Here is a 26,265-nt window from a genome sequence, read left to right as displayed (position 1 = left end):
ACATAGCAAATTGTATAAAAAAAAAAAAAAAAGTGTAATTCCAACTATATAACTGCTATATATTTTCATTCTCTTTTTTGGGGGGAGGGGGCATTTTTCTGTGCATGTTATGTTTAACTGTATCCCCTGCCATATCAAGATTCACTTTGAAAATATGAATCATTTCCTATGTCAATTCTGAGATTTCCTTTCGCCATTAGACAAAATCAAATAACAGACATCAATTTCCATTCATGACCTGCTCAAAGTCATCTTCATCTCACTATGATCAAATAACACATTGCAATACAATTACAATACAATCAATATGATTTCAACAATGCATTATTATTATTATAAAAGAAAGACAGTTCAATTCATAGAGAAAGGTGGCATATTCATGCAGGTCTGCACCCCTGTGATGATTTGCTTTTGCATAAGACTCAGTCAGAAGTCAAATATTGAAGCATACCAACCTGTGTACATTTCTTCTTATCTCTACACAATAAACACATAGCTCTAAAGGGGCTGTCACACAGTGAAATCTTAGCAAGGGGATGCAGTAATGTACATGTACGTTTGGCCAGCCTTTTTATCCTCTAATCCCATGATATTTATCAAGCTTTTTCTTCCTTTCTTTCTATCTATCTACATATCTATCTATCTACCTATCTATCTATCTATCTATCTGTCTGTCTGTCTGTCTGTATGTCTCTCGGTCTGTCTGTCCGTCTGTTTATCTATCTATCTCTATCTATCTATTTTTCTATCTATCTATCTATCTGTCTGTCTGTATGTCTCTCTGTCTGTCTGTCTGTTTATCTATCCATCTCTATCTATCTCTATCTCTGACTCTATCTACCTATCTATCTAAATCTATTTATCTATCTTTCTTTCTTTCTATATATCTTGCTATCTATCTATTTATCTATTTGTCTGTCTGTCTGTCTCTATCTATCTATCTCTATATCTATCTATTTATCTATCTATCTATCTAATCTATCTATCGATCTATCTATCTATCTCTATCAATCTATCTATAGGTCTTTCTGTCTGTCTATCTATCTATCTATCTATATATCTATCTCTATATCTTTCTATCTATATATCTTTCTATCTCTGTCTATCGATCTATCTATCTCTATCAATCTATCTATAGGTCTGTCTGTTTGTCTGTCTGTCTATCTATCTATCTATATATCTATCTATCTCTATATCTTTCTATCTTTCTATCTATATATCTTTCTATCTCTATCTATCGATCTATCTATCTATCTCTATCAATCTATCCATAAGTCTGTCTGTTTGTCTGTCTGTCTGTCTATCTATCTATATATCTATCTATCTCTATATCTTTCTATCTTTCTATCTATATATCTTTCTATCTCTATCTATTGATCTATCTAACTATGTATCTAATCTATCTATCGATATCTATCTATTGATATCTATCTATAGTATATCTATCTATCTATATCTCTGTCTGTCTGTCTCTATCTATCTATCTATCCATCTATCTATCTATCTATATCTATCTATCTACCTATCTATTGATCTACATGTATATATCTATTTATCTATCCATCAATTAAAGTACAACTCACATAAAATATCAAGAATTCACATTCTTTATAAATGTGCTGTTAACAAAAGGTAATTCTTGATAAAGTGGGATTGACAAAAGTACATATATCGGCAAAGTGTGACAGCCCCTATAAGATTGTACATTATAAAGAATGACCATATTTAGACATGTAAACAGTGTCATGTGATGTTTTATGTCAGTATTTGATGACTAGAATAAAAGGCAGGAAATGGCTATCTCTAATTAGTTTTGAGAGGCCATACAGAAGTATGACTTTGTGAAAAATTCCATCACTTCTGTCAATCAGAAAATATGTGACCATTCACCTAAGGCCACACTATATTGGGAGGGAAAGTTCTTTGCAGTAGAATAAAATGTCTCTGCTTCAAAAATCAAAATTTCAACCTTTTTAAAAAGAATTGTCTGTAGTTATTGCTATAATAATATAAGTCAATTTTGAATATATATTCAATACTAGCAAACATACATGTCATATAATCTTCAGGGGGGGCGGGTGCAGATGGCCAGGGGAAGGTAAACATTTTCATCCCACCTTAGCTTTTGTCCTTTTACTCATTATCTATACTACTTGCCAATTACATGTACATGTATGTATTCATTCATCCTATTTTTCTATTTATCTTCTTTTCATGTATGATATCTTTACTCTCAAATTAATTTCATCATTGATTGCATCAATTTGATTTCATCATTCATTTCATTTATTTCATCATTAACTCATAGAATACTGAATTCTGTCATTTTCATTTCATCATTGATTGCATCAATTTGACTTCATCGTTCATTTCATTTATTTCATCATTAACTCATAGAATACTGAATTCTGTCATTTTCATAAGCTTTGTACGGGATCATTTGGTTCCAGTGGGCAATGCGTTAACTTGCAGATTTTTCATTAGAATCTTCAATTTGCATTTCTTTCCATAAAGTCAAACCCATCCCATCCCCACATATCATGTCCATACTGACTGCCCCACTCCCCTCTCAACGAGGAACCCTTCAATCAACGGAGCCAAGCCTTTTGACATGGTTTAAATGTTTGCGAGACACAAAATGTAAACAGTCCCGCTTGGTGCATTAGCAAGGAAGAAAATGATCCTCACACAGACATTGCACAAGGAACATAAATCAGTCACTAGCCTGCTTTCAATTAATAGCTCTCACAGGTACAGCAGCACGGCTTAGTATTTGTAATCGACCATTTCTTCAACCAAGAAAGATGTTTTAATGTATCGCGATAAGATTTAATCAAAATGTTTTTTTTAGCAGACGAATCTACTTTGTGTATGTGCTTATATGATGTATAATGTGCTTCTATGCTAGGATTTCTAACAAAATAGGAGAGCAGCTTTTTAACAAAAGACCTCCGTTCGGTGAGAAAATGGAAAGTTTATAATACTCAAAGATGACTTACAAGTACATGTATACATGTATATCACCAAATCCACTCTGTAGAGGGATCAAAGGGCAAGAATAGCTGCAATATAATATAAAGGGATTTTGAGGATATTTGTTTCCCTATCTAGGCCGGGATATTTTGGGAGATCATAATGGCCTGAGATCTCGGTCTTTGATCGCGCCAAAAATTGGCACACAGGTTGTCTGGGACATAATCTACAAAATTGTATAGTAATTTATTTCATGCAAATCATGATTATGCTAATTTATGCGTAATTAGTATGCAAAACCATACTTTTTCCTCCAACTCCCTAACTAAAGCTCCAAACGATCTAATTTTTGGCACAGCAACTCGTTGTGGTGTTCTTAGCAATTGTTGGTAAAAAAATGCAATATCAGAATTTCTTATGTATTCTATTGTTTAATTTCAATTCTTATATATTTCTCTGTTTTTTGGACCTTATATTTTTCATTTTTTCAATGAACTTTGTCAGGGGCTCTTTTGAGATTATAAACAGCATAAAATAAATCTATTTTGACCAGCAAAGCTAAAATTAATCATACATTTATGATTTTTGGTTGAAAAAAAAACAATTTACATTGACTTTGTATACAAAATCACGTTTCTGAGCAATTTTTGAACTGACATGCACTTACAAAGTGTTGTGTAATTTAGGAACCGTGTACCTGGGCGTCACAAAGTTGGTCTCAAAAGATGCGCAAGACTTTATATAAAAAAAAGTCAGCAAGCGGCAGTCAAAAAACTTCGCGTGGCAAAAATATTGTGCGAATTGTTGAGAGGGGGGGGGGGCTCCCCCCAGATAGGATTAAAAGACTCAACAGATGTACTTTTTTTAATGTCCTCACTCCTCAGGATGTTGCCCATTGGAAGAATAAAGAGGATCACATAGGAATACACATTATTTATTGCCAATAGAAAAGGGTTAATACAATATAGAAAACACAATGATACCTTTTCATGAAAAATTTTATCTCTGAATCTGACCAGAAAAAGAGAGGGATAAGAAATGAATCGTTGATACTCACCAGCCAAGAAGAGAAAGAGATATTGAATACAGAGAGCGATCTTATCACCAATTCCTTCTTTCACTCTCTCCATATCACTGTAAAGGAAGAATCATTCAGAAAGAAGAGGAATGAGAAATATCTAGTAACTCCTAAGAGCGGTGCCATTTTTTAATGTGTTAGGTTTCCGATTCATACTTCCCCTGTTCAGCTATAAAACATCATTCTATAAGCAAAAATTTAAAGTTGATCCATTCTTAGCAAGGTAAGAAATAATCTTCATATTTTTAGGGGCAATCTTTTTGTCCACACTGGGGTGATTGCAGAATTTGGGGGCTATTTCTTTGATTTTAAGGGCTGCCTTTTAGGGAAAACAAGCAATTATGCAGTAAAAGCAAATATCTTTATTCTGCCATTTAGTTGGAATATTGATTATTTGATTTTCTAAATAATCTCGAATATTGTTTGTGACAGATCTTGGGGCATTTCTAGAAATTCTGGTCACCCCAAAGCATAGGTTTTGGGGGAATTTTAGGGTCTGCCATTTTATCGACCTAATGTATCCCCTAGGCTGTTTCTTAGACAAGATTATTGTACATACCAATTGTGTATGGTGACTATAACAAATACTATTTTGAAAAGAAAAAAAAGAAGATACTTACTCAGCCAACCTGGACGTCAGTTCGCCACTCTTATGAACATCAAACCACTGGATTTCTTGATGCAAGATAGCGTCAAAGAATGCCTGGCGAATCTTATATATCTGCCTCTCACAGGCGAGTGTCCACATTGAAGTCTATAAAAAATGAAAATTATGCAAAATAGTGGTGAATTACAAATCTTTCATAGAGGCTAGAAACATTTTTGTACATTCCAGAATATAAGATTTTTCTGATCGATATTAGATTTATGTCATGATTCCATTTTGACTCCAGAGTTTATGCCATTATGACATCACAGGGTTCCCAGATTTTCAAGAAAACAAAATTCCCTGATTTTTTCCCTGATGAAGTTTAAAAATTCCCTGATTATTTAAACCCACTCCCAGTTTCACATGTTTTCTAAGTTGTTGCATTGAATTACTTGTATTTTCAGTTTAGAAACAATAATGTAAAGCTCATTAGTACCATCATAACCAGCCATTCAATGGATGTTGTTTTGATATGCAAAAAATATAACAGTCTGACCGACTATTGTGCTTTCGACTTTTGGGCTGCTCAAAATTCCCTGATTTTTTCCCTCATTTGAGGTATTTTAAAATCAAATTCCCTGATTTCCCTGATGGGCTGGGAACCCTGACATCAGGCTCCCTTTTCATAAAGATTTATGAAAACAAATGGACAATTTATATAACTAGATTTACTATCACCCAATACAATAGGATGGTTTCAGTAGCTTTGAACTGTTATTGGAAAAAAAAAATCATCCTACATAAAAAAAGTTATGTTATGAAGGGCCTACTGGAAGAACAACTTACAGCTGAAGTGGCTACCCTAGGTAAGTACTGAAAAGTTAATATTATTATAATTGTTATTATTATTATTGTTATTGTTATTATTATTATTACGAAACAACAACTCTAAGATCAAATTATCCAACTCACCTGAAGATAGGCAAATACCATAACACCCACACCAATGTAGGCAAAGATGACAGCATACTCCTGCATCGTGTCATCAAATTCCTTTCCTGGATCTAAACCCGGTGGTAATGTTGCATCTACCGGGATTGCCGTTAAATTTGTTATATTCAGTTTGTCGTAATCAACGAATTCGTCGATGAGCCCGCCAAAGACGATGTTGAGCACCGGCCAAGCGCAGCCATGGACACCGGCGGCAAAGCAACCGATGAACATGAAGAGGCCATCTAGACCGGTAGAGTACCGGAACTGTGGATAAAGAAAGGAACACAAAAAAAGGGTATATTAATACATATGAAACAGAGATGAGATGGTAGTTGATAGTATTCTGCAGTCGAAATGTAAAGATGATAAATACGGGAAGCATTGATAAAAGAGGCAATTAGTGAGTTAATAACATTAATGTACTGCTGTCAAGCCAACAAAGGCTGGATTCACTTAGAGAAAACTAACTAAAGGTCATAGCTGCAGACACGAGCACTTCATAAGAGGCCCCTATATTATTATAAGTAGAGGTGCTGTGGCTCAGCGGATAAGTCTCCGGCCTGTGAACCACAAGGTCCGGGGTTCGAATCCCATCACAGCAGTAGTGTCCTTTGGCTAGGCGTTTATCTACATTTGCCACTCTAGACCCAAGTGTAGTAAATGGGTACCCGGTAGGAAGGAATTCCTTGAATGCTTGATGTGCCCGTTAAGGGTAGCCGTGCTAAAGCCGGGGTAATAGTATGCAGCGCTTAGAAACATTTGAATTAAGCGCTATATAAAAAATTGCATATTATTATTATTACAAGTGCTATTGAATTTCAGAGATGATGCTCAATAATGAGAATGATGGTGATGATAATGAATTGATGAAGATGATGTTGTGTTGATAACGATGACATTTATGATGATAATGCCGATGATGCATTGATGATAACGACGATGATGATGAAAATGATTGACAATGATGACAATGAAGATTATAAAAGTAATGATGACAATAAAAGGATGATAATGATGATGACAATGGTGGTGGTGTTGATGATGATGAAAATGGTGGAGATGATGATGACAATGATGATGATAATGGTGATATTAATGATGATAATGACGATGATCATCATGATGATGATGCATTGATGAAAATGATGTTGAATAATTACATGTTCGATAATGGCAATGATGATTATGATGACGATGATGATGGCAAGTAGGAGGAGGATGACGATAGAGAAGATAACTTTAATTCAAAATAAAGTATGGAATACTCACCAATCTTGTAAAAGGGACTTGTGGCTTCTCTTCTTCTTTTTCCTTATCTTTCTCATCATCCCTACAAAAAATAACACAAAAAGCAAGATGTGTGATTTTAAGTGCAGTGCACACCCTTAACCACAAACTTACCCCCCCCAAAAAAAAACATTTAAACATATTTTTCATACCAAATGCCAATTATTTCAATGTGCTCCATGTGTACATTTCACGCCAATATCAACCTACATATAACATACGTCCCGAGTAAAAAATGAAAAGGTAACTTGCAATCAAAAAAGCAAGAGCAAGCCCCCCCCCCCTCCAAAAATCCATTAAGACTGCCCCTTCCTTTTTGCAGCCTCCCATCGCCAGCCCCTATTAATTGACAACTAAAAAATATTACTGAAAGTGAGTAATATTCCACATTATTCAGTTATCATGGCAACACAGTTAAGTGGGTCTTGCATGTCTTTACCCCAAGTCCAATGTTTGTGCTAACTTCCATGAGCACTGGTCAAGATCTGAGGAAGTAGTAAAACTCACTTGTCTTCTGCAGCAACAGCTCCATTCTCAGCACCTTTTCCATTTGTAGCGCCGTATTTTCCGTTTTTGAAATTGACCTCGGTGCCATCGAGGCCTTTGGTATCTCCGTTCTCCACCACCATCACAGCATGTGTCTTTTTGGGCGATGTCTTCTTATCGGTCGTTTCTATTTTGTGTTTGTGGAGCAATGGGGTGCCCTCGCGTGGTCCAGCTGTACAGATAAACAAAAATAGCAAATAGACAGGACAGTTTAACATTTGGTACAAAATATTTGCTCCGAGTCAAAATGTGTCTATGCAAATATCCTGGATGTGTTTCACAGGATATTCAAGCCTCCACAACCACCATTTTCAAGATTACAATATACAAGATTCAAGAGTTAAAAGTTGAACAGTTGGCCTCATATTATGTATTAATTATTATCACCCGTATCAGACATCTGAGCTGGTCATTTACAAAACCGTATTGCCCTACATTTTCTGAACATCGGAAAGGGTAGGTATATTGTTTGTATTTTCCTCGGTCTCAATGCGCGTATTTACGTTGCATGTAGAGACGACACAAAATATACCTTTGTATTTTCCCTGGTCTCACATCCGGGCATTTTAGGATGCGTATAAAGAGATACGCTTCATAAAGATCCGCGCACCAACAATATACGTCATAATGAAGACAACGCTGGATCCGAGCGCTTGCAAGTACGTCATAATGGTAAAGTGCAGAGACTAGACCGATATTAACATGACACAATAGAACTCTATTTTTAAAATGAATATCCCCAATTATCATGATTTTTGCTCTAGATATCTGATTTGGATGATAATAAAAATATTGACTAGCTCTTCTTTCGGGAAACATCAAATATTTTGCCCTTAAATGACCCATATTGCCCTCGTCTAAAGACTCGGGCCAATATGATTCATTTGCTGGCAATATATTTGATGTTCCCCTCAAGGCTAGTCAATATTATATAAATATTCCCATAACAAAGTATTACATGTCGGTATTCTAATTAGCAGCTCACATGCTATGGAAATGTCTAATTTGACTTTAATAGATCAAATCTGCATCTGTTCCCTCAATTGCCACTGGAATACAGAGATTTCAATTAAAAAAATCTTTTTTCTTTTCCAAAATTTCAAGATATTAGGTGGTTTCAGACCGCCTCGAAGTTCGCCAGTTCCGGGTATTCTCTGATCGGGAAATTTACCCCGATCAGAAAATACCAGGTATTTTGGTAATGTGAAAGCAAACTACGCGTAATCTCCCCGAAAGAAAATACCCGCTACATAGTAGGTACTTGGCGAAATTACGAGAACTTTCGTGGGGATTTTTCCAAGGTCGCAGGTATTTTGGCAATGTGAAAGCAAAATACGGGAACTTTTATCCCAGCGTGTCGTTGGGCGCGGCGGCGTGGGTGGCTGCTGGGCTAGTGATTTTGAATCTCCCGCCTTGCCTGCTTATCAGACCACACTGCGCATGCTCGTAACTTTGGGAACTTATCCCGAAGGATGTGTTTCGGGGCGGTGTGAATGCAGGAATAATTAACAGGTATTTTTTAGCCTTAAAAAGTTCTCGTAATTTAACGGGGATTCTTGTGATCGCGGCGGTTTGAAACCACCTAATGACTATGTCTATGATCATGCCCTTGGTCAACTACTCAGTGATTTCAAGATAATTTCGGAAATTCAATGATAAGTTAAAATGACTTTGTCCTTCACCAGTGGCAGAACCACCCGGTATAACTACTAGTATAAGTTAGACACACAAATGATGAGTTATCAAGACCGCGGCATAGCGTTCTATGTACCGGTACGGAAATATTCGTGGCCAGCGCTCCTGCCAGGCACGACTCCTCGATGGCGCCCACGCCGGACTGGACGAGAGAAGACGCTTTCCATCGAGGAGCCGCGCCTGGCATGCAGGGCCTAACTAATTAGGCCTAGATCTACGCCTTAACTTTCTAAAATATTTCACCTGATTCATCCATGGTTGGTGTACGGTATTAATTCACAGGAGGCATCCGGCAAATTACGAGGCCAGTTACTACAAATGAGTTTCCTTCTCCGTGCATGCGCCGAGCTAGCGCCTCAACTAGTGGACCCAACTGACATAGCTGATGTTGTTGACCAACCCCGAGGAAACCATCCTTGATTCACAATCGGTCGGCAAAGCAAAAAGGTACATAGCTAGGTAAACAATGACTCACTACCATACCGTAACGGTACGGTACATGCAAGCAGCTCACTGGGCCTGCATATGGGGCCGGGCTTCGGCGGCGCGGCTAGCGCTATAGGCACGAACTTGGGCACGAAGCCCGCGCCGCACCGAGGTAGGTCTAGCCATTCCCCGGGGGGGCCACTTACATTGGCGAGTGGATACCATGCGCGACCAAAAAAACACGTAAAAAGGATGTCTTTTTCACGATAGGGCACGTTACGTACGTAACGTGATAAGGGTGTCAAAAACACAAAATAATGAAAAAAGGGTATCTATTTCACTAGGAAAATTACGTGTTTAGGGTCTAATTTGAGGAGATGATAAAACAAAATTAAAACGTTTTATAAAGGATGTCCTTTTTGCCCCAGCACTACGTGTTTAGAGTCCGATTTGCGCGAGGTGTAAAAGGTGGGGTCGTACTAAAACAAATAAGGTATAGCCGACGACCGAAGGACCCGTAACAATAAAACATTCCTGTACTTGTTTAGGGGTTCATTTCAGGGAAGTTTGCTAAGAGTATCGTTTTATTTCCAATACTTGTTATAAGGGTAGGGTTTCACATGCCAATACTTGTTTAGGGGTGCATTTTCAGAATATGGAAATTACGTGTTTAGGGTGCTTTTCGAGACCTGCTCTCCAAAATGACTCCCATGAAGCGCAATGGGTGCGACTGCAAAAGAAAAGGAAAGGCAACATGTACATGTCCAGTTTGCGAAGCTCATGCCTGTACAGAGACTATTCTTTGTGCCTCCTGCAACAGATGGCTACATTTTGAATGCACAATGTTGTCTCCACAAGACTTGACCCACCTTCTAGGTATGGATGAGATTGATTTCATCTGTGCAGATTGCAGATTCCAGGAAGATATACCTATGAAGCTGTCTACACCATCTCAAGAAAGTCAGGTTTCTCAAGAAGAAAACTGTGCTATTTGCAATTCACCAAATACTGAAAACTCTGTTGAATGTCAAGATTGCTGCAAGTGGTTTCACCTTCATTGCCTCCCTACCAGAGCAGTTAAAGACGAATCAATTATCTGCTCCTCCTGTAGTATTGTGAATCCTCCAACCTTGAGCATGGAGACTCCAGATGTTTTGGAAGAAGAATCTGGTACTCCTGACCCAGTTCCTAATGCTAACCAGTCCCCCTCCATCATCTCTCCAGTAGAGCAGTTAGAGCCAGAAGGGGAAAAATTACTCAAGAAGAGTAATAATGTCAATCAAAGTCAAGACTCTTTGGATTCTACAGGTCCCTGCACTCATTGTTTCAAAATGAAAAAAGAAAAAGATCGATTGAGAGAAGACCTCAAAGTTCAGAGATCACTTACTAGCCTGACCATGAGCGAAAATGAGAGTCTTCACAGGCAGATGGGGGAGTCTACCAGAGAAATAAAGCAGTTACAAGATCTGCGTTTTAATGATCAGAATCTACTTAAACAGAAAGATCACTACATTCATAAATTAGAGAAGGCTGTAAAAGATCGGGATGATACAGTGTATGACTTACAACTTCAACTCGACTTCATATATGCACAGTGCCTTCAACAAGGAGTTGATCTTATGATGAATGAGAATCCTCCCCTGCAACATACCTCAAAGTCAACTTCTAGAGTCAGAAATGAGCCTAAAGGTCAGATGAAAAGGAGAACATCTACATGTAATACTAGAGATAGAATACCCATCAGGAACTCATTTTCTCCATTGATTGATGAATGCTTCTTATCTGACGATACCAGCTCAGACAAGGCTTCTAACTATGATACTAGTATTCAGGCTCAACCTCCCTTCAGTGTGAAAAAGAAACACCCAGAATTCATCAGAAGGAAACCAAACCATCCATATGCCAGCAAAGGAATAAATAATAATAACAGGAAGAGTCAAAACACCAAGTTTCATTCAAATGAAAGAAGGCAAAGTGCAGTCAACTATAATGAACAATGGCCAGCACAAACAAGTTATGTAACATCAAAAACTCAACAGGATACAGCAAGAGAGATAAACGATATGCAGGCACAGTTTGTATCTTATGCAGACAAGGTTAAAGATGGTCAAGAGCAGAGTAACTCTCGTCATGATACCAATGATTCAGATCTACCTCAGAGAAAGAAAAATAGAAACGGCCACTACCACACCTCTAGGCCCCTCAGCCCAATATCTCTTCAAGAATGCCTTGAATTACAACAGCCCAGGAAACAACAGGATAACAGCATCACGAAAGATAGATCATCAGTCACTCAAGAACTGAATCAGGAGGCCTCCAACCTAACACCTTCACCAAAGCAACAGGATTTTCGGCAGGGCCGAGCCTCAACCGCCGACCACAAAACTCTAATGGAGAACACTTACCAGGCAGTGATGTATACAATAAATCTTCTAGCACTACCCCTATCCACTACAGACCCTGTCATTCGCCAAGCACTGAGAGCCCAACACCAACAAATACTACACTTAACCTCCACAAGTCTCCACTTACTAGAAAACAACAAGGAAAACAACTAAGAATGGGAACCTTCAACTGCAGGGGGGCACAGTCTAACAATGCTTTCATATCACGTCTATTAGAAGAATTGGATATCCTATTAATTCAAGAACACTGGCTTTACCATTGGGACCTTAATGAGCTTGCTAATATCAATGATAACTTCCAAGTCTTTAGTATATCACAGCAAAATAACTCATCGTTACCACTACCAAGAAGGAGAGCAAAGGGTGGAGTAGCTACATTCATCAGAACATCAAGCTCTTGGAAAGCAACAAAGATAGAATCTCAATCACAAAGATTAGTCATTACAGATCTACTCCATGAGCCATCAAACTCGCATTTAATTATCTGCAATGGATACTTTCCGTGTGATGTTGATGCCAATAGTATTTCTGAGTATCATCATATGCTCTCTACCATATCCCACATCGAAACAACTCATAAAGAGGCCTTGATTATACTTGGTGGAGATCTGAATGCTGATCTGACAAATGCATCGTGCAAGAAACCTACAAAACGTATTCTAAAGGAATTTCTGATTAGTGAGAACATGATTAACTTGTCATCTCTCCAAAATAAAAAGGAGCTGTACACCTTCCAATCAGATGATGGTTTACGACATTCATACATTGATGACTTTATAATACCTGCAAAACTAGAAAACTGCTTCTCTGACCTTCTTATTGAGCATGATGATCCTCTAAACACCTCTGACCACACACCGGTTAAAGTGACATTTTCACTACCACTTTTAGCCAATTATCAAGTAGATCATGATATACCTGATCGCATTACTGGAGGATCTGGAAAGTCTATACTTCGTCCTAAGATATTTTGGCATCAGTGCAGTGCAGACCAGCGGCACCATCTCTATACTCTTCCTATGGAACAAATATCAAAGAAACTTTTCTATAATCTTCCTACAATGTGTTTGGATCCGACTAAAATTGACTTGTTGCTTGATCAACTTAGCAAAGAAATGCTAAAGGTATCACTAACTCTACCACACTCAAAGGGCCGTCAGAAAAGAAAAAGGAAAGGGAAAAGAGAGTGGACAAAAAAGGTAGAGGCATGTTATAAACAATCTCAACATTATTGGCGTCTCTGGAGGGCCAGCGGGAAACCAAAAGGCAAGGACCCTCTCTGGATCAAGCATATATATACCAAACGTCTTTTTAGAAGTAGCATCAGGCAAGCACGGAGGATGTGTCACAATAATCTCCTTTCAGAAATTGAGGATGCTAAAGGTAGCAATGACAAACTCTTCTATAGGCTTGTCAAACGCACCAAAGGATCTCGGTCTACCGACACACTGTCTTATAGGGGTACAACGTATGAAGGAGAGGCAGTTTTAGATGGCTTCAACACATATTTCTCAGATCTTGCTAAACCGGATTATATAAATGCCTCTTCTCCGCCTGAAATAGATGAAGCCTTCCCCACTCGCCCGTTCCAGGACAATCTGAATCAACCACTTCAACCCTCTACTTCAAAAGATCTAGATGAAGCTATTAACTCTCTCAAGAAACAAAAAGCTGCAGGACCTGATAATATATCTCCTGAGCATCTTATATATCTTGGCCCAATAGCTCGGAAATTACTCCTCGCCCTCTTCAATCGATGTATATCCCTAAAGTATATTCCTGAACCTTTGAAGTCCGGCCTTATAGTCCCAGTTCACAAAGGAAAAGGAAAAGATGTTAAAGATCCTTCAAACTACCGAGGCATAACAGTTTCTTCAACAATTGGTAAAGTTTTGGAAATGCTCATCAAATCTCAACTAGAAATTCCACTTGCAATAAATGATGTCCCAGACCAGTTACAATTTGGATTCCAGAAAGGCAAATCTTGCCTCCTTACTGCATCCTCACTGGAATTAATAATCCAACTGAACTCTGCCAAGAAATGCACAACATATCTTGCTCTTCTTGATGCACAGAAAGCATTTGACATCGTTTGGCATAAAGGCCTATTTTCTAAGCTTCAAAACCTAGGCCTCCATGAATCTCTGTTATCTACACTGGAAGAATTCTACAATGGTAGTACCAGTAGAGTCATGTGGGAAGGAAAAGTCAGCTCTCCTTTTCAAATCCTTCAAGGTGTAAAACAGGGAAGTGTGCTCTCTCCCACCTTATATACAGTCTTCATCGACGGCCTGATCAAATCACTAAGGAATGCTTGTCTAGGATGCTCTATTAACGGTTGCTACATGGGAGTGATAGTACTAGCAGATGATGTTGCTCTTATCAGTACATGCCCTCGTGAACTCCAATCAATGCTGGACCTCACCTTCAATTATTCCTGTGCCTGGAGATATAAAATTAATCCACAAAAAAGTGCCGTAGTAGTAATAAACAAAAAAACATCAACCAGTGTAAGTTCAATCGAGTGGAAAATGGGAGGAATGACGATCAAGGAAAGCAGAGAGCACCCACACCTTGGCATAATAAAAAGCAATTGTAATATTGATCACACCAATGACATCATATCAAAGGGATATAACACCTTCTTCTCGCTTACTGGAACAAAGCAAGGAACTCTACGCCTGCTGCCACCAATATGTACTCATCTTTGGAAAATGTTCTGTATACCAAGAATGCTGTATGGGATTCAGATTATCCAACTTACCAACTACATGCTGTCCCGTCTGAACAAGGCTCAATCTTTTCTTTTTAAAAGAGTGCTTGGTTTGCCAAGGAGTGCGGCTGACGAAATTGTTTATTTATTGCTAGATATCCTTCCAATGGATAAGCGAATCGACTATGAAATTCTTCTCTTACTTGGGCAATATGCAAGCCTTTCAGACGAGCGCACTGAAAGAAGAATCCTATTGAATGGTATAGCAAACAATACACCATTGGTAAGACGCTGGATAAAAATTCTCAATAGTTATGAGCTTCCAAGTCTCACTAACATCCTTAGAGAGCGCATTCCATATAAAGTATGGAAGAAGCTAGCAATGGGAAAAATTTATAAACAACACTATGCAGCCCTTGAAATTGCAGTTGCTAAAAAATCTTCTCTAAGTCTATGGTCGGGCATGACCCAACGTAATAAAAAGAATTATTACCCAAAGCAAGTCTCCAGCCCTCTCTTGAGGGAAGCTATATCCATCAGAGCTCAATTATCCTGCAGTACATACCCAACGAATAGAAGATTATTCTCTCTGAATCAAAGTACCACAACGTCCTGCAAGTTCTGCCACTCCGAACTGGAAAGCGTTGTACATTTTGTTGGAGAATGCCCAGCGTTTAGCACACACAGGAAAACACTTCTACACTTAATAAAAGAAGACGAGGAACTGCAGTATTTTTCTGTGTATTTCAATGATCAAGAACCACAACAATTTACCACTTCCGTCCTGTTTCTACCTGACGTCGAATTAGCAGATTCCTCCAGAAACGACCTTAACCTACTTGTCTTAAATTTCTTGCATAAGATTCACCTCTCTCGATCTACCTTACTCTCACGTCAAAATATGTAACGCTACCATTAATGCAGTATCAAACTGCGGATCTCCGATACAGCGGAGGAAGGATACAGAAGAAGAAGAAGGTATCCACTTGTGAATGGAAGTGGCCCCCCCGGGAGCCATTCAGGACCGAGCGAAGCTAACGGACCCGCCCCCTTTTTAGTCTTTGGTGATGAGCTCGACCCCTCCGAGGTTTATTTGAATCAAAGTTATTTTAAGCCATTAAAAGTTATAAAACTAAAACATTTACATTGTATACAAAGAAAGATACCGTACCGTACCGGTATTCTCTAAAAAATTCGAGTCAAATTGTGGGAAAATACTTTTATTTGCTAGGCTAAAAAAGTTTTCAAAAAAGCCTAAAAAATACAACACTAACTTGTTAATGTTAGATTAACAAAAATTACAAATGTTAAAATCACCAGACAAATTTAGAACGAATTACGGTACTTACTAGCTCTTAATTGCTGCTAACAAATTACCTTGCTTTGATTTTCGATAACAAAAATGAATGAATTTTCATCGACTTTGCTCGAGTAGGCCCTAATTGAAATGGACGCGTCATTGATTATCTATTAGCGCGCATAGGCCGGATCCGCGTAACAAAATATACGCGCTTTGGTTGCGCGAAAGACGATGCGCATGCACACAAGGCGCTGAACACCGCCGCCGGCTTGTGTGATTTTTTTAAATTAAATCTGAAAACGTTGTTCGCTTGCATGATACGCCATATCTCTCCCCCTCAAAATTTTCAACTCATTATGCCACTGGAAAGTTTGGAAGTATGGTGAGACTACCACATATCGACCACCTCTTTTGAAACCGACCACCTTGCGCGCGTTAAAATTATTGCGTATTACAAACGATACGCGCGGGAGAGTAGGCGCAGTGTCCATAGAAACGGTAAAAATTGATTTTACGAGAAAAAAGGAAGCAACAAAAAGTATAAATTGAGTAGAATTAATCAAAATTGTATTGACCAGACCCAAACCCCGCTGAAAAACCAAGTAATCCGATAGGAAACGGCTTTGGAACAAATTTCCGTCGTCAATCGTCGAATCATGTACCGGAGCTCGCAATGGAAGTAGTGAGATGATCATTTAGCATGTTGACATCATATAGAACTGATTTGGAAGAGTTAAAATTCTTCGCCACCGCGACAAGAATCGGCCGTAAACTTAGTGTATCGCGGGTGGTCGGTTTCAAAAGATGGGTGCAAATGAGCAAATGTAAAATCGTCGTATTCGTTGTTCGTCGATATATACGCGGATCCGATCGGAGTCGCCGTGCGAAACATGGGAATCTGATCTGCTTAATTTTCTGCACAAATGAGACGAAAACTGGGTAAAATTGATGAATATTTTCGCAGATACGATGCTTAGAAGATTAGGTGGTCGATAAGGGGTAGTTCCAACCATATATAGCTCAAAATATCGCAACAATTAAGTGGCGAAATTGAGCCAAAACTTGGTGGCAGAGCACGTACACATACACGCACAAATGATGATTATTATTCCAAATCTTTTCTCTTTTATTTTGTGTTTGGTCGTGGAACTTTATACGAGAGAGGAAACGAACCCCAAGGGCCAATTATCTTCATCTCTACGGCAGTGATCGCAACTAGTGACCGTCACCCTAGGCTCGGGGCAAGTTAGGCAGCCCCCCCCCCCCCCGGCCTTCCTCCTAAACAGCTTGCATGACGTTGCCATGAACAACTGTATAGCATGCTGTCCTTTGAACTAGTTTTGCTGTGTAATGCTGAAGTGTTAATGAATTAATATCGTTAATGATTGACAAAGATATTCGCAACCGAAACAATTCTGACGGAATTAATAACACTTACTATCGCCGGGGTCTATGTAGGTTTGCTTGTAAGATTTTTTTCTCTTTTTTTGCATGAAGATAACGTTGTAGCGAGTCATAACTGACAATATCTGACATGAATTTAATTGTATTGTCATAAACATAAACTACTATAGAACACTGTAGAATGGGGGTTATTATACGGCACACTTTGGTAAATTGCAAATTTTGGTTGAAACAGGGGCCCGCTGTCCGTGGACACGTAATCATCATTTTTAATCCAGGTTTCCTCAACATACAACTTACAAGCATTATGACAGTAGAAATAATTGTGATTTTTTTTATCGTTGTATATTGATCGCAAAGTTCTTGAAATTGCCGTCTTGCCCACCGTGGACAAACAACCAATCCAGACAATCAGACATACATGTATTTAACCGGGTATAATTTTTTATGAATAATGAGAGCTTTCACAAAGGGTTTCATGACATTTGCCCCGGCGAGAATTGCTCGGACGGAAAATCTGTACGTCAATGGCAAACACAAAATCCAACGGCTCTATAACTATACAATAAACCCCAATTATTATCTTTACATGATTGAACCAAAAACTCTTATTACAACTCACGCCAACCCTAATCCTAACAAAAAGAGTAAAACCCATTGCAACCCAAAATATCTTGTAAATCCCGGAGCAATTGTCGCCGGAGATACCGGGCACTAAATTTAACACCTTGGTGGCGAGTGTGGACTGCTTGATGTTATGCATATGTGACTCTGAACTCTAACTCGGGGGGGGGGTACTTCTGGGCCCTGTAGTACGAAGAGTTACGATTGATCCGATCAATCGTAACTCTATGGAAATCCATCAGTGTCATAATTTTTTTCTACTAAAAATTTGCACATTCTCATTTGTTATGCATAGAGAATCGCAGTGAATTTTCAAGAAAACAATGAATGCTTGAATATACATCACAGTTAGAAAATATTTTGAACAAACATGCATAATAGATGTTGACGTTGCTGGCCGTCCATAGTTGCGATTGATCGGATCAATCGTCACTCTTTGTACAACAGGGCCCAGAGTGTGCAGAAGAAGGAGGGAGTGAGAGAGGGAGAGAGACAGTAGGACTCTATGCATTTTATTTTCATGGGGGAGCAAGATGTGTAAAAAAATGAAGAAACTCAAAAGCGAGAAAAGCAAAGCGACCGAGCTTGTAATGGGAGCCCTCTTGCATTTCCAAAAGTGCAAATGAATTTGTGAAAATTTTCAGTAAAATGCAACTTTTCAAAATATCTAGGGGGAAACTGCCCCAACCCACACCCCTCCTGCTGCATACGGCCGTGAGAGATAGACGGGGGGGGGGGGAGACGGCGGAGTAGGAATGTGTTGGAGGTTTGAGGATAATACCGTACAGAGGGTGAGGAATGACGGTGCTTGCCCCCCCCCCCCCGGGCCCCCAATATTTCACGACCAAGCAAAAAAAGAGAAAAGGAAAGAGATATGGGTGAATCATTTTCTGAATACTATGTCAAAATCAATCACAAAAGTTGACTTTTGTAATAAATATGTCAAAATTTGTGCTGTTTCTAAACTTTGCCCGATATGCCATTTCTATTCCCCCTCAATTTTTCGGCTCATTATGCCACGTGAGGATTGATCACAATTAAACCAAGTATCAAAGGTCCTTATAACATCATTTGATATAATGTATCTATCTTGTTTTGCATTCTTTATAGGCTAAATATTGTGCCATAAAAATGTGAAATACCTATTTTTAGAAAAGACAAATATTTGATTAAAATAATGTCATCATCATTTGCAAAAGAAATAGGCTTAAATTTGCTTGACCCCAAAACGAATCGCACCAGATTTTGACGGACATTAGGCCCGATTGTTGTATTGATGTTGTTGACGATGACGAGATCGGTGTGAACGACAAAGACGATGCTATAGTGGTGATGGGCATGGGGTGGTATTCGATATGGTGGCGGCGGTTTTGCTAATGGTGGTGGTGTCGTTGATGGTGGTGGTGACGATTGCGATGATGATGATAATGATGATGATTGCTTGGAAGATGAAGGTGATGTTGAGAGTAATAATGATGATGCTGATTGTGAGATGGCCTGTAAGTGAATGTGAAGATATATCTTTGTGAAAATAATATGCTATTCATCCGAATATATTTCTTTGAATTTACGGTCTATTTGACTATTTTCTCAATCATAAGTTAATCATTATTTATTGATGTTCGTCACTTCGTTCGCTTTCTCGCATTTTTTTTTCGAAAATGTGCACTGCATCAATTTGAACTTAGCCCCTCAAAAATGATAGCTCAGTAGTTGACGCCAATGGCTGCTATGGCAACGGTTTGGGTCAGTGTGAAAATATATTTGTCCAGTTCAGTGTCCACACACTTTACAATACACGGTCACCAATTATTATGACCCCAGGGGAGCTTTTAATCAACATAACTGACAACCCCCTACCCCACGGGGAGGGGGGAAGGGGCACTTCCATTGACGAGTGGATACCACGCGCGATCATGGGTTTTCGAAAAGCACCCTAAACAAGTATTTTCCATGCTCTGAAAAATGCACCATTAACAAGTATTGGCGTGTGACCGTAATAAGTATTGGAAACATAACGGGACCCCCCCCCCCCCCTGTTCTGTTTTTATGGAAAAACTTAAGAAAGTCACAATATTTAGAAGAATTATTACACGATTGACCCTTGACTTACTTTGACCCCCTAAACAAGTACAGCGACAACCCCATCGTCAGCAGCAATCCTTTTTCCAGTATGAAAAAGAGATCCCTTTTACGTGTTTCTTTGGTCACACATGGTATCCACTCGTCAATGGAAGAGCCCCCCCCCCCGGGCAACTTCCCTTGAATTTGACTAGCTGAGCAGCAGTTACTATGGTAACTGTCAGATACGACATGCTTTGTCGGATAAAACAGTCCTTTCATGGAACGCTCCCCAGTCAACCATGCGTCAAAGAAAATAAAATGATAGATCTGGTTGGTCTCTGTCCGAGTCGGTTCCGCCGGTGTGATGTTGTTCTCCATTTCGATAAGGAATTAATCGCAATGGCAGGGGGGGCATAAGCATATTGAAAAAGCCAACATGCAACATATTTAAGAAAAATTATAGGCCCTGTGATGTAATAACCCTCTGTGATATGCTTACAGGTCAATACCTGTTTAAAAACTAAGAGTAAAAAAATAATAATTATACTAACGGAGGATAAACTTTCAAAATAGAACAAAGCGTGCATTTCAGAAACTCAGGCTGGAAAACCGAGGAGAGAGAAGACCTACACACAAATTATACTGTATCATCCTATTTTGTTTCCATATGCGTTGGCATGGCAACTGACATGCATAATTCATAGTGCAAACAAAATATCTGCCTTAAATCTTCCATTATCATGATTGCTCTCAAAGCATATATTGTACGAAATGTCACGAAAACGAACTGCGGGTTTGTGAAGGTTTTTCTTCCCCAATTTCAAAGAAAAAGTAAAGTATTCCTGTGAATCAAATCATGTTCTATTAACACGATATGACTTTTTTGCTACTAAATTACAGATTTGAGTCATATTCATAATCCTTTCATAAAATGGTGTAGTGAATAGCATGGAATTATCTCAGCTGGAAAATATGTTTTCCTTTTTACATAGAAAGATCAAGGAGACCGCCCCCCCCCCATAGGCGGTGCAAAACATAAAAATAGGAGGGAATTATGAGAAAAACAAGAAAGATAAGAGGGGGAATAACAGTTGTAAATAAATTAAGCGGAATGGGGTAATCACAAAGAGAAAAAAAATCAGGGCATTATACAAATATAAAAACTCCACTCACGCCTCGCGCTCGAATTAATAGCTTATTGAAATAAAAATGTAATTTCGTTTAGGTTGGAATATCGCAAATTTTCAGCTCGTGATTCGCAACCGCATTGATTGTTTTATACCCATCTAGTTCATGATTCTAATAAGTTCTTGAAATGTCCAGTTTTCAGGTCAGAATATGAAACGAAAAAAAGCATATGCTTCACGCTCTCATAATTTTGTTCTTTGGAAAGGCTGTCCTAATTTCAAAGTGGATGATAAAAAAATCAGCTCTCGCTTTTTAGTGAGATACCTATCTTATTCATGATTACAAAAAGTGCTCAGAATGTCGTGTTCCGTTAAAAATATCAGAAATTTATACACGCGCTTCGCGCTGCGCTCGTTATCTTTCGGCCAACTGAAATATCACAACCGGTTACTAAAAATAAAGCTTCTTCTTCTTAAAACTTCAGACTTTGAATGGTGATGATTATACCCTCCTCACGAGTCACTGCCGCCGTAACAGGTCTCTTTTAACCCTTACTTAACTGATTGGGCGACCCCCCCCCCCCACCCACGCGACATTTTTTGCGATAGATTCGCTATGCGGAGTTTTCTATTAGAATATGCTGCGAACGAACTGGGCAAGAAAAATGACCTTGCTAAAAAAAAAGAGAACTTTGTGAAAGATGGTGACATAAAATTTAGAAAATAATATATTACACCCCTTTTCCTTTCCCTTTCATCTTTCTCTCGTTTTATTCCTTGTTCTAAAACATTTGGGGTTCACGCCCCCCCCCCCTCGCCACCTGTATACGAAGGAATCAAACTTAAAGGGGTGGTCCAGGCTGAAAATATTTATAGCTTAATACACAGAGTAGAACTCACTGAGCAAAACGCTGAAAATTTCATCAAAATCGGATAACAAGTAATAAAGTTATTGAAGTTTAAAGTTTAGCAATATTTTGTGAAAACAGTCGTCATGAATATTCATTAGGCGAGCTGATGATGTCACATCTCCACTTTCCGTTTTCTTATGTTATTACATAAAATCACATTTTTTTTCATTATTTCATACTTGTGTGAATAAAATGTCTCCCTTATAATGAAATAAGTTGCAGCAATAAATATCTAATGCATTAAATCAGTTGTCAATCCAATTTTTCTAGTTCTTGGAGGAAAAAATTTGAATAAACCTAATTTCATATAATAAAATACAAAAGAAAAATTGGAGACGTGACATCCTCAGCCCACCTAATGAATATTCATGACGACTGTTTTTACAAAATATTACTAAACCTTAAAATTCAATAACTTTGCTATTTGTTGTCCGATATTGACGAAATTTTCGGCATTTTGCTCAGTGAATTCTGCTCTATTTATCAAGCTATAAATATTTTCAGCCTGGACCACCCCTTTAAGTTTTATGAAACAAACTCCCAAATTCCCTGGAAAAAAGAATATCAACACTTCTCTTCCTCTCCTTTGTTTTCTCAAGCGCATAGACACTATTTGTTATGTGTTATGCGCTATACAAAAACTGACCATTATTATCATTATTATTACTATTTTTTATTATTATTATTGTTGGTGTTGTTGTTGTTATTATTATTGTTATCATTATTGTTATTATTATCATTATTATTATTATCATTAGTTCTCTTATAGTCCAACGAATATTAGTATTGAGGGATTATTTACCACAAATTCAGCCAAGCTTATAAACGTAACCATATACGATATTGGAGGATTGATTGATATTATGCCAAGACATCCCGAAAATGAAACCACAATTTATAATCTACGTATATGCTTTCATAATCTTGATGGATTAATATCAGAATATGAAGGCCTGTCTTATCCAGTTTACATTCAGTCATGCTACGTCAAACCGCGGCTGAAATTATTGGAAGCCAAAAAGGTCAGAATATGATTTACATTTTATACTCTTTGTGAAGAAAAGTATTTTAGTCAACATTGCAAGACAGTTATGATTTCGGTCAAATTATTATATTGAACCAGAACTGTTTGATGTTTTTGTTACAATTGCCTATTTATAGTTAAACCTCAACTTTAGACCGGCTTTATACCAGAGTGTACCTAATATAAGATCAGAATATGGACGGTACACTGTAAAAACAGTGGTGTTAAAACTGACACCAGTTGGTGTTAATAGAGGACCACACCATGAGGTGTTAAAATTACACCCTAGAGATTTAACATAACACCAAAAAGTGTAAATGTAACAACCGATGGTGTTGTTATAAAACACATATAGGTGTTAAACTAACACTGTCAATTTAATACCAGTGTAAAATAACTGGTGTGGTCCTCTATACACCGGTTAACACCACAGTTTTTGCTGTGTAAAGTCTATGGTGTAGCGTAGCTTTGAATGGTCATCAGAATAATCGTTTTTGATCTAATATTTTACGATTCCACAAAGTCTAGGTTAACATGAATGAACCAGGTCAAGACAATATTTTGACAATTTGACTTGCTTGTAAAGACTTTCTCATGAAATAATTGTCTGCTCTAACTTTCTTTTACCGTTAAGCCAAATGTATTTTAATGTATTTTGTAATTTACTACGCATGTTACTACCATCTACTATTATTCTCCAAAGCCAATCCCTATAAACATCACTATCCCTTAAATGATTCATATTTGAATATGACTTAACTAGATAGTCACATTTAATATGGCCTAAAATTATAAACATATTTGACAAAAAAAAACCTTTAACCCTAACCGAAAACCCTTTCTCCCTTTTTGCGTAGCCCCATACTGTAATCTGTAGTAACATATATAGCTTAGAATCTGAACATCCCCCGTTAAAAATAAATAAATGAATAAAAATGAAAATCTTGCACCATATTACATGTCCGGTATGGGCAAATTGAATTCATCCGCTCCACTGGTACTTAATATAATATAATTATGATAATACCATATGTGAATATCATCGATAATAATCTATCATTGATGAATAATATGTCGGCATGCCATTATGTCGAGCTCTGGGCTCATATATAGATCATAGGAGATGAAAAATCAGCAGCAAGAAACAGTACATTATCACCCATCTATTAAAGTGGCACATCATAATAAGACGTTGTCCATTAACATGTTTCGAATGATTTTTCAATTCACATTCTTTTGAATACCCTCCCTAAAATACGGGGAGGTTGGTATAAAATGCAAATGCGGAGACGAGTACACCCCCATATACCGCTGGCCTTGCATTCAAATACCCACACACACACACACACACACACACACACACAGGTACAGAGCAATGAACATAATTATGTAGCTGTCGCATATCGAATATATAATAAACCCGACATAGGTTCCCTAGCCTAGGTTTCGAATGCATATGATATGATATCTTTTTCTCCTCTCGAGCTCTCATCAATATCACTTACCAAAAATGCAGCTATATATCCTAAATAACTCGAAAAAGATGTTTTTCCTCCTTCGTTATATCTCGACAAGAACTGCCCCCGATTCTCCCCCAAACAAATCGTTCCTTTCACGCGGTTGCGTGGTATGTATTGTTTGTAATCTCCAGAGCAAAGCTCGTGAGTGATATAATTTCTATACCGTAGTACGGCACTTGCTGCGTAGAAACGCAACCAATCGGACTTAATTATTACGTAATATTCATTACTTCAATCGTGCGATCGCCCATTTCAGGTCATAAAGATCGATCGCCGCTTGAGAAAAATAGTCTTGCATTCCCAGGCACTCTTCTATGCTTATTCTTATGCCCTTGAGAATGTGGGAACTGGCCTAGAAATATGAAAGAATATGGGGAAGGGGGGGGGGATGGAGGAGGGGTGCATGGGGCAAGAACAATTTTGCCCCCCCTCCCATCGGCACATTCACGTTATGAATTCCCCCATAAAATCCTGACATTTAAGAATCATCATCAAAATAGAAATACATGTACATTAGAAAATATAGTATCAAAGCGAACATGACGAATGGTTACTGAAAAGTGAATGAGGATTTGCATTGAAATATATAATTGCTTTATTTTTTTGTCTTTAGCCCCCTCTTTAGCCTGTCAAATATTTTTCTTTATAACGGACTAGTTTTGAACTATTTATGTGACACCAACAACCGATCCTGCACCCCCTCCCCCTGAATGCGGGCTGGAGTCTATATAGAAAACAAGTGTTTTACCAAAATCATCCTGTCTTAAATGAGATTTACATATAGAAGGGCCGGAAGGGGCATAGTTAATCAGGCTCTATTACACTGTAAAAACTGTGGTGTTAAAACTGACACCAATTGGTGTTAATAGAGGAGCACACCCTGAGGTGTTAAAATTCCACCCTAAAGATTGAACTTAACACCAAAGAGTGTAAATGTAATAACCAAAGGTGTTGTAATAACACCTGTAGGTGTAAAACTAACATCACTAAATTAACACCGGTGTAAAAGAACTGGTGTGGTTCTCTATGTACACCGGTTAACACCACAGTTTTTGCTGTGTACAAGGTAATTGATCAATTACGTAATACTGTCAAATTACTTTAATTACGTTCAGTTACTTTACAGTAAACTTACTTAATTTATGATTGAATTTCATATTCTTTTTCATGTCAACTGCTTCAGCATCAAATAGTCTAATGGGGTGTTTCTGGGCTTTTTTTTCTCTTTTTATTCAAATCAAGATTTTGTTGGGGTGGACTTGCCCCTTAACATTGCGAATGCAAAAATCCCTCTTCTTGAAAATATTCCTCTCAAACATGTCAAAGTAGGACTTATATAAGCTTTTCCGGTCATTCAAAAACAAAATCAAGGTTATCACAGCCATAGTCAAAATAATCATTGAGAAACAAGTATATGATATTAAAAAGCACTGTGAAAACTGTGGTGTTAAAACTGACACCAATTGGTGTTAATAGAGGACCACACCCTGAGGTGTTAAAATTACACCCTAGAGATTAAACGTAACACCAAAGAATGTAGTAATAACACCTATAGGTGTAAAACTAACACCACCAATTTAGCACCG

General features: G+C 38.0%; 1 protein-coding gene across 5 annotated transcripts in view; it reads right to left on the bottom strand.

Annotated features, from left to right (window-relative positions):
- LOC121427769 (ATP-dependent translocase ABCB1-like) overlaps positions 1-26,265 on the bottom strand; it is a 51,740-nt gene that overhangs the window by 18,736 nt on the left and 6,739 nt on the right. For 3 of the 5 annotated variants that reach the window (XM_041624325.1, XM_041624321.1, XM_041624324.1), the window contains 5 exons: positions 7,428-7,638; positions 6,903-6,963; positions 5,613-5,897; positions 4,672-4,805; positions 4,031-4,107 (listed from right to left, as the gene is read on the bottom strand). In XM_041624325.1, coding sequence (XP_041480259.1) covers positions 4,031-4,107; positions 4,672-4,805; positions 5,613-5,897; positions 6,903-6,963; positions 7,428-7,549 — 679 coding nt within the window. In that variant the 5' untranslated portion in view covers positions 7,550-7,638. Of the gene's footprint in view, positions 1-4,030; positions 4,108-4,671; positions 4,806-5,612; positions 5,898-6,902; positions 6,964-7,427; positions 7,639-9,404; positions 9,614-24,664; positions 24,840-26,265 lie in introns of those variants that run through there. The other 2 variants (XM_041624323.1, XM_041624322.1) reach the window with 2 other exon arrangements.

Source organism: Lytechinus variegatus, chromosome 14 (assembly GCF_018143015.1).
Source record: "Lytechinus variegatus isolate NC3 chromosome 14, Lvar_3.0, whole genome shotgun sequence".
In the NCBI taxonomy this organism is placed as follows: domain Eukaryota; kingdom Metazoa; phylum Echinodermata; class Echinoidea; order Temnopleuroida; family Toxopneustidae; genus Lytechinus; species Lytechinus variegatus.
Note: the sequence above shows the minus strand (reverse complement) of the source record. Positions and strands in the feature narration are given on the sequence as shown.